The sequence below is a fragment of the Phycodurus eques genome, chromosome 18, assembly GCF_024500275.1.
Source record: "Phycodurus eques isolate BA_2022a chromosome 18, UOR_Pequ_1.1, whole genome shotgun sequence".
NCBI lineage: Eukaryota > Metazoa > Chordata > Actinopteri > Syngnathiformes > Syngnathidae > Phycodurus > Phycodurus eques.
In genome coordinates this window covers 12,280,353-12,291,187 of record NC_084542.1, presented here as the reverse complement: position 1 = coordinate 12,291,187, position 10,835 = coordinate 12,280,353, and the positions used below count along the sequence as shown (strand labels likewise).

Below are 10,835 nucleotides of genomic sequence, written 5' to 3'. Positions count from 1 at the left end.
CCGATGTTGAAAACCTCTACTCTGACCATGAACTTGTTTTGTGATTCACCCATGTTTGGGGTCCCAGGGGTCATTCCAAGTGGGCACGCCACAGATGACCAGCCCAACAGGCTACGCATCCATGATAATCCCGCTTCTGACACCATTTGTTACCTCTAGAGGTCATCCAGAAAGCCTGTAGATTGATGCGAAATAACTAGTGATGATGTCACACTCCCTCACACCCATCAAAACACCAGTGGAAGTTGTTATAAAGTCGCTGAAACTCAAACATTTCTTCCATTGTTACTCCCTGTTGGTGTCCCCATACGTTTCACCACAGATGTTTATGTCAAATACTATTAAGTGTCACAATTGTTGTGGAAACGCGCCATTTTTATTCACCCTTTATTTTTCCGGGGATGTTATTGTCCATGAATTTGTTTTCATCCGGTAACCTAGTAGGATAAGCCATCAGGCAGATGGCGAGGGAGGAGGAGACGTGGAGGGGAGGTCTCCCGCGAGAGAAGGCGCACACACTTTGAAAAGACACCAGACTCCTGTAGCGTCCGCACACATGCAGACACCAGACCCCTGTTACGTAATCCACCAGTTGCACTCCCCCGCGGAGAGGCTCAGTCTGGAGCTGTCTCAAGTCCAAAACAAAGTCATCCTTCTTCAAGTTGCGTCTTACGTCCTGAGCATACCTCTGGATGCCTTGGAGCCTGTGGCTGAATGTGGACTTAAAGAGTCAGCTAATATTGTTTGAACAGGAAGGAGAAAGTCACCCTCTCACGCCGTCCCCTTGCTTTCTTCGCTAAAAAGGATTAATCAAAGTCATCGGTGATGTGTGTGTTTTTTTTATGGCTTTTAATTCCCCCCTCGCTTCGACTCCTTTTCTCTTCGCCCTTATGCGAGCACCCTGTCCCGCTGAATGGCGACTCAGACCGTGGCAACAGATTTCTCTTTCAGCCATCTCCAGAGAACGCCCGGCCCGGCCCCTGATTGGCACATATTTGGGCTCAAGCCCGGCAATGGAGGCGGCGAGGGGAGGAGGGAGGAGGAAGAGGGGAGGAGGCCAGAGCCATGTGGCTGATGTTGGTAAACAGTATCCAGGCTCGTCCTGGCATTGTGGCCGCCGGCGAGCAAGGTCGAGGGGTATCTGGCACCCGGGGGCCACACACAGACCAGGAGGTGGCGGCGATCGGCGGGGGTGTTGTACAATAGGTAGACACACACATTTGCATTCATGCACACAGGCAGAAATACACAAATAAAAGACTCACTCTCTGTGTCTGCCACTCAGCAGCTGCTCTAGTTTCCATGGCGACGGCCCGAACAATGTACGAAGTGAGCGTGTGTGTGTGTGTGCGTGTGTTTCAACGCACTTGAAGTGTGTGTAGGTGGCTTTGAGAGGATACAGGGGAAGAGCATCCATAACTCTTGATTTCTTTGTCAGGATGAGCAAGACAACAAATAGGGAAATAGTCAAATAAATACAGGGAGGTGTGTGACGAGGGGAAAGTGGTAGGTAAAAGATCCTCAACAGCCAAGATGTCGGTTTAATGATGTCTATTTATTTGTCAAAATGAGGTATTTCAAAGTGCTATGAGTTGCAGCACTAATAAATGTACATTTTAAAAATCGGGATGGGGGGGGGGGAACATCTCATATCCATATACCCAATTCTATGCACCCGATAGTTACAAATATAAACAAAAGAGAGGGAGGGAAAAAAAGAATAAAAAGTACATGTGGATAGAACACATTTGCTGTACAAAAGTTTGAGATTGAAGATGAAAAAAGATAAGTGATATCTACCGAGAACTCATTTTCATACGAAAATATAAGTATCAAATTTAGTATGTATCAGGTTCACACTAAAAAGCGTAAAAGGTCTGTAGAATTAGTAAAATTATACAAAGAAAAAAAGAGGGAGGAATAAAAGCAATATATAGTTATATTACAAAGTTCATGACTCTCAAAAATGGAGGCCTTTACAGTACTTTTTAAAGGTATATAAACTTCCAGTCTAGTTATTATTGGCAGCTTCCTGACATGTATATATTTATATAAAAAACCAAGGACAAAATGTTTTACAAAACAAGGCAGATCTGAGTGTATTTTTGTCTGTACACTGTTTTTGACGGTGGATGTAAAAAAAAAAAAAAAAAAAAAAAAAAAAAAGAAAAAAAGTCTATGCACCCATGTTCCAATGCAAGATTTTTGTGATGGAAAGAAATCAGACTACGTTAAATCATTTCAAAACCTTTTCCCAAATTAATGTAAACTATAACATGCACAACTCAATTGGGGGGGGGGGGGGGGGGATCTTTTAAGTAGGGGGAAAAAAATCTGTACAATAACCTGGTTGCATAAATATGCACACCCTCAAACTAACACATTGTTGGAGCACCTCAGCCTCCTTACTCCTCCTTTTTGGGAAGGAGTCTATTAATGTGGCAAAATATGCCCATTCTCCTTGTCAAAAACCTTCCAAATCTATCAGATTGCGAGGGCATCTCCTGTGCAAGGATGGCCCTCTTCAGATGTTTGATCGAATTCAGATCTGGACTCTGGGTGGGCCATTTCAACACCTGCTTCTTCTAGTGAAGCCATTCTTTTGTTGATTTGGATGTATAGTTTGCGTCATTGTCGTGCTGAAAGATGATGTTCCTCTTCAGCTACAGCTTACTAGCAGAAGCCTCAAGGTTTTGTTCCATCACTGTCTGGCATTTAGATCGATTCATGAAACTCTCCAGCATGTCTAAGGCTCCAGTTGCAACTGAAGAAAAACGACTCACAGGCGTGATGCAACCACCAACATTAAGTATGGTGTGTTGTTTTGTGTTAAGCAGTGTCATGTTTGTGCCAGACAGACCTTTGGAAATCATGGCTAAAAGTGAAACCTTGGTTTCATCTGACCATAACATGGTTTCCCACATTTGGAGAGTTCAAGCGTTTTTGCAAAGTTTTATCAGCCTGACCAGTTTTTTCTTCTATTTTGGAGAAATGTTTAGTTCTTGGTAATGTTGTGGTCTTTCATGGTATATTTAATACCTTTGCAATTCTTTTGGACCCTTCTTGTGACTGATAACTTAAATGGTTTCCCTCCAACGCTGTGCATGCTCTCTGCAGACATGACTACAAAAATGTCCTGAAAAGCCTGCTAGAACAGCTCAACTTTATTTGGGGTTAATCAGAGGCACTTCAAATGGTGGCAGGTGTGTGCTGACCCCGACTTAACATGAGTTTAAATGTGATTGATTAATCCTGAACACAGCCACATTCCCAGTTTAAAGGGTGTGCACACTTGTGCAAACACATCTCAGTTTTTTTCATTGCATTGCACAGGTTACAGGTCACAATAATGATGGAAAAGGTTATGCAAAGATTTATCTTGATCTCGTTTTTTTTTTTTTTTTTCTCCGTATTACAAAAACCTGGCATTTGAACACAGGTGTGTATCCACTGTATATACAAAAGTGTCGGCTAGGAAGGTGCACAGGTATACATCCATTTACTTGGCTGGCGCACCAGTGTGATCGAGGAGTGAGGGGAGAAAGAAAACCTGTAGTGGCATCATCGCTTGTGTCTATATAGTCTTTGTTTTTCTATTTCTTATAAATTTGTCCGCTTTTGCAGTGGTGAAGGCAAAGTTAGAGGTGTGCACGAATTCTAAGTTAAATCGAGCGCTCGGAGCAAAGTGCCCTCCAACACTGGTCCCGGTAGGAATCCCACTGAATTCCAGGCTGGTGTCACAGTGAGTACAGAAAAAAAAAAATGCTTATCATACAAATTAATACCAAAACATGATATAAAAAAGCCTCTTATTTCCTCATTCTTTATCGTTCCTCAATGTGACTGGACTGAAAAAGTAAATCCTAAACATTCTTAATGTCAACAAATGTGCAAAAAAAGTGGCGGCAGTGAAAGTCCGAAGATCCCTCCAGTAAGCATCGGCCCCTCTCCCTCACGTTAGTGTGTGACGAGTCGTCCTCCGAGATGTTTTTGCACATGCGGGCCTGTGTGTCTGTGCTTAATAAGTGTATAGGCCAACTCAATGTTTACCCATACAGACTGGGTTGATGAGGAGGTTTTCGGTAGAGGTGGTGGCGGCCGGGCGTCGCCCCGGGAACGTGTGTGAGTGTTTTGGGCGGCGACGCGTCAGCGAGTCCTCGCCTGCTCCAGTCGGCGCATCAGTTGCTGCCGACGGGCCTGCAGCCTGACCTTCTCCTGTTGGAGCCGCCGTTCCTCCCTGTCCAGGGAGCTCACGTACTCTGTGGCCTTCTTCAGGATCAGCACCTTGGCCGCCTTCTCGTTGTGCGCCAGCTCGGGCACGTGGTCGCGCAGCGTCAGGAAGCTGGAGCGCAGGTCGTTGCGGCGCTGACGTTCCAAGATGTTGTGGTTGCGCCGGCGCTCGCTGTCCTCCGAGTCGGAGCCGCCCCTCGGGCTGCTGTCCCCGCTGTAGCTGCGCTTGCTGCGCGGGCCCGACGCGACGGAGCCGCACGACGAGGACGAGGAGGCGGTTCTGGTCGGGGGTCGGGGGGCGTCAGACGTCCTCTGCTTCTTCGGAGGCGGCGCCGGGTCGTCGTCTGACGTGTACGGCGAGGGTGCGGCGTAGTTGTGTTGATGCTGGTGCACCGAGCTCCTCTTCAGGATGAGCTCCTGGGGCGCTCGACTGACGAAGCGACCCGCCGCGCCGGACCCCGAGGCGGCACCCCTCTGGTCTTGACTTCTGGAAGCCACAGCTGACGCTTTGCTGATTGTGGAACGCCTCTTTTCTACTGTAACCACGTCAATCTCCTCCTCTTCCTCCTCGTCGTCGTCGTCGTCGTCATCATCATCATCCTCTTCTTCGTCATCTTCATCATCCTCCTCTTCCTCCTCGTCTTCTTCTGGGAAAGTAAAACAGAATGTGCATGAGATAATCTGTCACAATGTTATGTATGTACCAGCTGGTGACAGGTATGCATGGGTGCGCGTCTTATGCGTGACCAATAAACGGGAGTGTTGCTCAATGCTGTTTGCATAAACAGAAGCGCCTTAATGCTTAGTGTCAGTCACTGCTCGGCTAATCTGCCGCGCAGGCGTTGTTGATACGTCGAGTCTCACTGCTGAGCAGGCAAGTTGGCTCTCTGCCTTTGCAACATCTAATCTGCTTCGTCCGGGCGGGACGAGTGAGAAGTCGCCCGCCGTCTCTCCCATGGCGAGGAAGCAGCAGTCGGGCACTGACTTTGACCTTGGATGAAGATGGACCCCTCGTCTTTAAAATAAGCCGTTCTACCTGACGCTGTAAACGAAGTGTCCAATGATTACATGCTGAAACTCTGCGGATGCGTGGCAAACATCCTTAACAAGAACCCTTTAAAATTTGGTGAATATCCCTGAAGCGGTGCGCGTGCTAGAGCTTCTTTTGGCTTTTGCCGTTACAGTCCACTTGTAGCAGGGCCAGGAGGTGCATTGATCAAGAAGATCCAGCAGATGGCGTTGCACCTACAAGCTTTCGAGAGATATTTTAAGGATTGTTTGGCTTGTAAAGGACTAGAAGCGTGACTTTTTGTATTTTGTATTTATTTTTTATTTTTTTGCATTGTCTCTTATTGACTGTGTGAATCTTACGGACACGGCGTGCGTGCGCGCGGCAGCAATCGGATCGCCACACTTTTAAGCCCCCGCCCACTCCCACTCCGCTACCCCACCCCCGGCTTGGAGGGCCGCCAGGCAGACAGCTGTCGAGATGGAGCGCTCGTTCAAAGCTGTCAGCCCCCTTAAAAAAAACAAAACAAAAAAAAAAGAGAGAGAGAGAGGGCCCTCCTCTGCCTTGTGTGCGGCGGAGGCGGCGTTTTGGCGAGGCTGCCATGAGCGGACGCTCCTTGCCAAGCTCGGTGGGTTTTTTGTGCTCCTGTTTGTTTAAGGTATTCGTAAATGGAGAAATGCTCCCACTTTCTCTCCCTCCATAACAGTGGAGCCTCGACGTGTTTTTGTTGTAGTCCAAGAGGCAACCCTTAGCTGATGACATCATCATGTTTGGGGCACATGATGTGTCCGATAAGTGGCAATGTGCACACAAATGCGATCGTGATGTAAATCTCACTCAAGACCCAATGCAGGCACTTGATCACCTCTTTTGTTGCCATTTTTAAACCCTGTTCAGCGTTTAGAAATTCTGCAGATGAATTTTTGTTTTGTTTTGTTCCCCCCCACCCACATGCCAACTGGGCACACAGGCAAAAACAATGACCTATTTTGCCGCCATCTGCCGGAAGGAGATGCGTCTGCTCGCATCAAGGCAGTTCCCAGTTGAGACTGTGTCACTTCACCAGAGTGCGTGTGTAGTAATCCTATTGCGCGCCAGTCATATGAACAAGTCATTCCAGGGTTCGCACAGTGCGCTTTTGTTATTGTTGCGTTAGGCCGTCACTCGCGTAAGACAAAAGACATTTTGTTCGCGTGCGGTCTTTATTCTTACCGGAGTCGCTGTGGGCGCTCCCGTGGGTCGTGGACGCGCTCACGCCGGCGTTCGAGTCCCCGCTCCCGCTCTTCTTGTTCACGGGGAAGGGGAACACCACAGCGGGGTCCACGCACTCCGACGCCGCGTTGCGGCTCACCGCCTCGGGCGCTTTTACGCACACGTCCCGCCTCCCGGCAGCAGCGGCCACCGCGGTCGCCGTCGTCGCGGGAGCCGGAGCGGTCACCGTGGCCGTGGCACTCGTAATAGCCTTGCCCAGTTTCTCCGTGACCGCCCTCTCCAGCTTCTCCCTGGCCGAGAATCCACTCCACATACAGTCCTGCAGGATGATGCTGTTTGGGTTTGTATCCAAAGCGGAACCGAACAGATCCAAATCGTCGGACGCCCCCCAGATATCGTCTTCGGGCAGGAGCAGCAGCTCCGAGGCCCAGTCCAGCGGGTCCCCCAAGCCGAAGCCCAGGAGGTCCGCCTCCGGGGGGGCCGCCGCCGGCTCCCCGGGTAGCGCGGCTCGGCTCGGGGAAAGGGGCGGAGTGGGCAGCAACTCGAATTTCTTCCAGATGTCCTCCCCCGGTGGCGCGGAGTCGGGACCGCAGAAGTAGAAGTCGTCCTCATCCGGGTAGAAGCACGGTTGTAAAGAGTCAAACTCCATGTCAGAGTTTTTGCTTACGACCGCCGGCATCCTTTCCCACGCTTCAGAAACCTGGCGTGGAACGACAAAGGGGGGAAAAAAGGAGAGAGAGAGAGAAAAGAAAAAACACATGAAGCTCCTTGTTCTATCTGAAGACACACGCGTTGAGTCAAAGCCCACACGCAGACACGCAAGTCTGCCTCCACACTGCATTCCACGCTCACTCCTGCGTGACTTTTTGGGGAAAAAAAAAAAATCGCACGCCCTCCCACTCCGTGCGTGAAATGTGCCACCCGTGCGTAAAAGCTGCAAGTTTGCAAATGACAGCGCACGCATTCGACACGAGATGGGAGGAGGTGGCTGGACGCTTACCTTATCCTGACTTGTGCTTGTTCACGCGTGGACCAGTTGGTCTCGACAGTGGCAGTCAGCAGGAGCGGCACAGACACCAGATGTGGAGCAGTCATCGACGTGGGGAGCAAGGGCAGTCCTCTGACACGCACCGTGGCGGGCTGCACTGTTTTACACTCGCGAGGCAGCCAGGCAAAGGCGGGCTTGGCTCCTCCCACTCGCCGTGGCCGGAGGAGCGGGTGGGTGGGGTGTTATGGTTGTGGATCGTCAGCCTCTCTTTCTCTCAAGGTGAACGGAGATAAACATTAAAAACGAGACATCAAGAAAAGAGTGGAAAAGGGACTGCGACAAAACAAAAGGCTGATGGAATCAAATTGTCACTGTTTATACCATAGTAGTTATTCTAAAACTATATGCATTCCTTTTATGATTACCTTCCTTTTATTATTAAAATGCACATTTCATAAAAAAATTATATATATATTTATATCTATCTTATAGCCTTTCCTCTTCCCTCCTAATGTGTATTTATGGCAAATTTATGGCACTTGACATGACCGGTTTAAAAGCATTTCTAATGCTCATCTGTGCTCTCGTGCGCATCACATTTGCACCAAATGGCTTACAGTAATGTTTCCCTCCCATTTGTGAGAGCCATACAGTCTTGTATTTTCTTTTGTCTGAGGGTCAGCAGCTTCACTGGTTGCGGTTATTTAAGGCTTACTGCGCCCTCTCACGGTTACTTTTGTAAAGGCAGGCAAAATGAGCATCCCAGATGTTTTTTTTTCGTTTTTTTTTGAACAAAAATGAGATACATTTGGTGATGAAATGACCAACTTTCTTTTTTTTCTTTAAGGCAGTGATTCCCACTGCTCTGCGACACATCAGAGAGATCATCATATCCAAATATATATAAAACTGCAGTTTTATATTGAGCTTTATTGCACACTTCAACTATTTACAGGAGTTTTCAGTGGGGTTGATAAGCTTACATCAAAGACAGAAAGATATTTAGATGTCAGACTCAACTTTGTCCAATGCTCAGCATACAACTCATAATATTTCTATCTAACAGCACATGTAACAAACACTCAAGGAATAAAAGTCATAACATACCAGTGCCAGTGGCGTCTCAAAGCTTCTTTAGTTTAGCTCCCACAATTTCAGTTGTCCTTGCATCACTCTTTTGTAATGGATTTCTTGGATCGCTACAGTGTGTGTGTGTGTGTGTGTGTGTATATATATATATATATATATATATTACAGATGAGCAGCTCTTTTATCCTTTACTTAGATGTGTCATTGCTTGGCTTTGTGACATCATTGTTGTTCATCAAAGATCATTTGACGACAAATCATTTCAGTTGTTTTTGACATAACAACAATGACTAATGTTAAGTGTGCTAATTCCACTCTGCCCATTATTATTATTTTTTGAATGAATATAAATGCTAAGAGTGTGAAGTTCCATATTTTGCAATCTGTGATTGCACTGCTTTTACTGATGTTTTTGGTTTCTGCAGGGGTATCATTTCAGAAAGTATTTCATGCAAGTATAGTCTTGTACAACCCCAATTCCAATGAAGTTGGGACGTTGTGTTAAACATAATTAAAAACAGAATACAATGATTTGCAAATCATGTTCAACCTATATTTAATTGAATACACTACAAATACAAGATATTTAATGTTCAAACTGACAAATTTGTTTTTAGCAAATAATCATGAACTTGGAATTTTATGGCTGCAACACGTTCCCAAAAAGCTGGGACAAGGCCATGTTTACCACTGTGTTACATCACCTTTTCTTTTAACAACATTCAATAAAGGTTTGGGAAGTGTGAACACTAATTGTTGAAGCCTTGTAGGTAGAATTCTTTCCCATTCTTGCTTGATGTACAGCTTCAGCTGTTCAACAGTCCGGAGTCTCCGTTGTTGTATTTTACGCTTCATAATGTGCCACTCATTTTCAATGGGAGACAGGTCTGGACTGCAGACAGGCCAGTCTCGTACCCGCACTCTTTTACTACAAAGCCACGCTGTTGTAACACGTGCAGAATATGGTTTGGCATTGTCTTAAGCAGGGGCGTCCATGAAAAAGACGTTGCTTGGATGGCAGCATATGTTTCTCCAAAACCTGTATGTACCTTTCAGCATTAATGGTGCCTTCACAGATGTGCAAGTTACCCTTACATACTAACACAGCCCCATACCATCACAGATGCTGGCTTTGAACTTTGCGTCCATAACAGTCCAGATGCTTCTTTTCCTCTTTGGCCCGGAGGACAAGACGTCCATAATTTCCAAAAACAATTTGAAATGTGGACTCGTCAGACCACAGAACACTTTTCCACTTTGCATCAGTCCATCTTAGATGAGTTCGGGCCCAGAGAAGCCGGCGGCGTTTCTGGATGTCGTTGATAAATGGCTTTTGCTTTGCATAGTAGAGTTTCAAGTTGCACTTACGGATGTAGCGCCGAACTGTATTTACTGACATTGGTTTTCTGAAGTGTTCCTGAGCTCTTGTGGTGATATCCTTTACACATTGATGTCGGTTTTTGATGCAGTGCCGCCTGAGGGATCGAAGGTCACGGGCATTCAATGTTGGTTTTGGGCCTTGCCGCTTACATGCAGTGATTTCTCCAGATTCTCTGAACCTTTTGATGATATTATGGACCGTAGATGATGAAATCCCTAAATTCCTTGCAATTGTACGTTGAGGAACATTGTCCTTAAACTGTTTGACTATTTTCTCACGCAGTTGTTCACAAAGAGGTGAACCTCGCCCCATCTTTGCTTGTGAATGACTGATCAATTCGGGGAAGCTCCTTTTATACCCAATCATGGCACCCACCTGCTCCCAATTAGGCTCTTCACCTGTGGGATGTTCCAAACAGGTGTTTGATGAGCATTCCTCAACTTTCTCAGTCTTTTTTGCCACCTGTCCCGGCTTTTTGGGAACGTGTTGCAGCCATAAAATTCTAAGTTAATGATTATTTGCTAAAAACAATAAAGTTGATCAGTTTGATCATTAAATATCTTGTCTTTGTAGTGTATTCAATGAAATATAGGCTGAGCATGATTTGCAAATCATTGTATTCGTATTTATTTATGTTTAACACAACGTCCCAACTTCATTGGAATTGGGGTTGTAATATCTGAACTCTGAGTGTGGGCCGTCAAGGGAGGTCCTGGTGATTGGCAGTTGTGACATCAGCAAAGGGACACTACAGTCAGTCTGTGTGTGGCGAACTTGGATTTGAGTTGTCATTCTTGCACTCTGTTGCAGCTCATGATAACAAAGCGAATGAAGTGCATCAGCGACTGTGTCATCCTTGACCACATACGAGGCCATTACAATATCAAAACATTTCTGTATTGTGACAACACTGTGCTCAGGCTCAA

The 10,835-nt window shown here is 46.5% G+C and overlaps 1 protein-coding gene across 4 annotated transcripts; it reads right to left on the bottom strand.

Annotated features, from left to right (window-relative positions):
- Positions 1-1,542: 1,542 nt before the first annotated feature.
- mycn (MYCN proto-oncogene, bHLH transcription factor) lies at positions 1,543-8,724 on the bottom strand. Of its 4 annotated transcripts, none has more exons than XM_061704908.1 (4): positions 8,547-8,721; positions 7,452-7,772; positions 6,452-7,151; positions 1,543-4,877 (listed from the first exon to the last, which is right to left on the bottom strand). In XM_061704908.1, the coding sequence occupies exons 3-4, from the start codon at positions 7,128-7,130 to the stop codon at positions 4,147-4,149; spliced, it is 1,410 nt and encodes a 469-aa protein (XP_061560892.1). In that variant the 5' UTR covers positions 7,131-7,151; positions 7,452-7,772; positions 8,547-8,721; the 3' UTR covers positions 1,543-4,146. The 4 variants fall into 4 exon arrangements, with proteins under 4 accessions (XP_061560892.1, XP_061560891.1, XP_061560893.1 ...); XM_061704907.1 differs by having other exon boundaries at positions 7,452-7,710; XM_061704909.1 differs by having other exon boundaries at positions 7,452-7,706.
- Positions 8,725-10,835: the final 2,111 nt, after the last annotated feature.

Coding starts and splice junctions, on each gene's coding strand:
- mycn (XM_061704908.1), bottom strand. CDS start 7,130: ATGCCGGCGGTCGTAAGCAAAAACTCTGACATGGAGTTTGACTCTTTA. Junction 4,878..6,451: donor GAGCGCCCACAGCGACTCCG/GTAAGAATAAAG, acceptor TTACTTTCCCAG/AAGAAGACGAGGAGGAAGAG.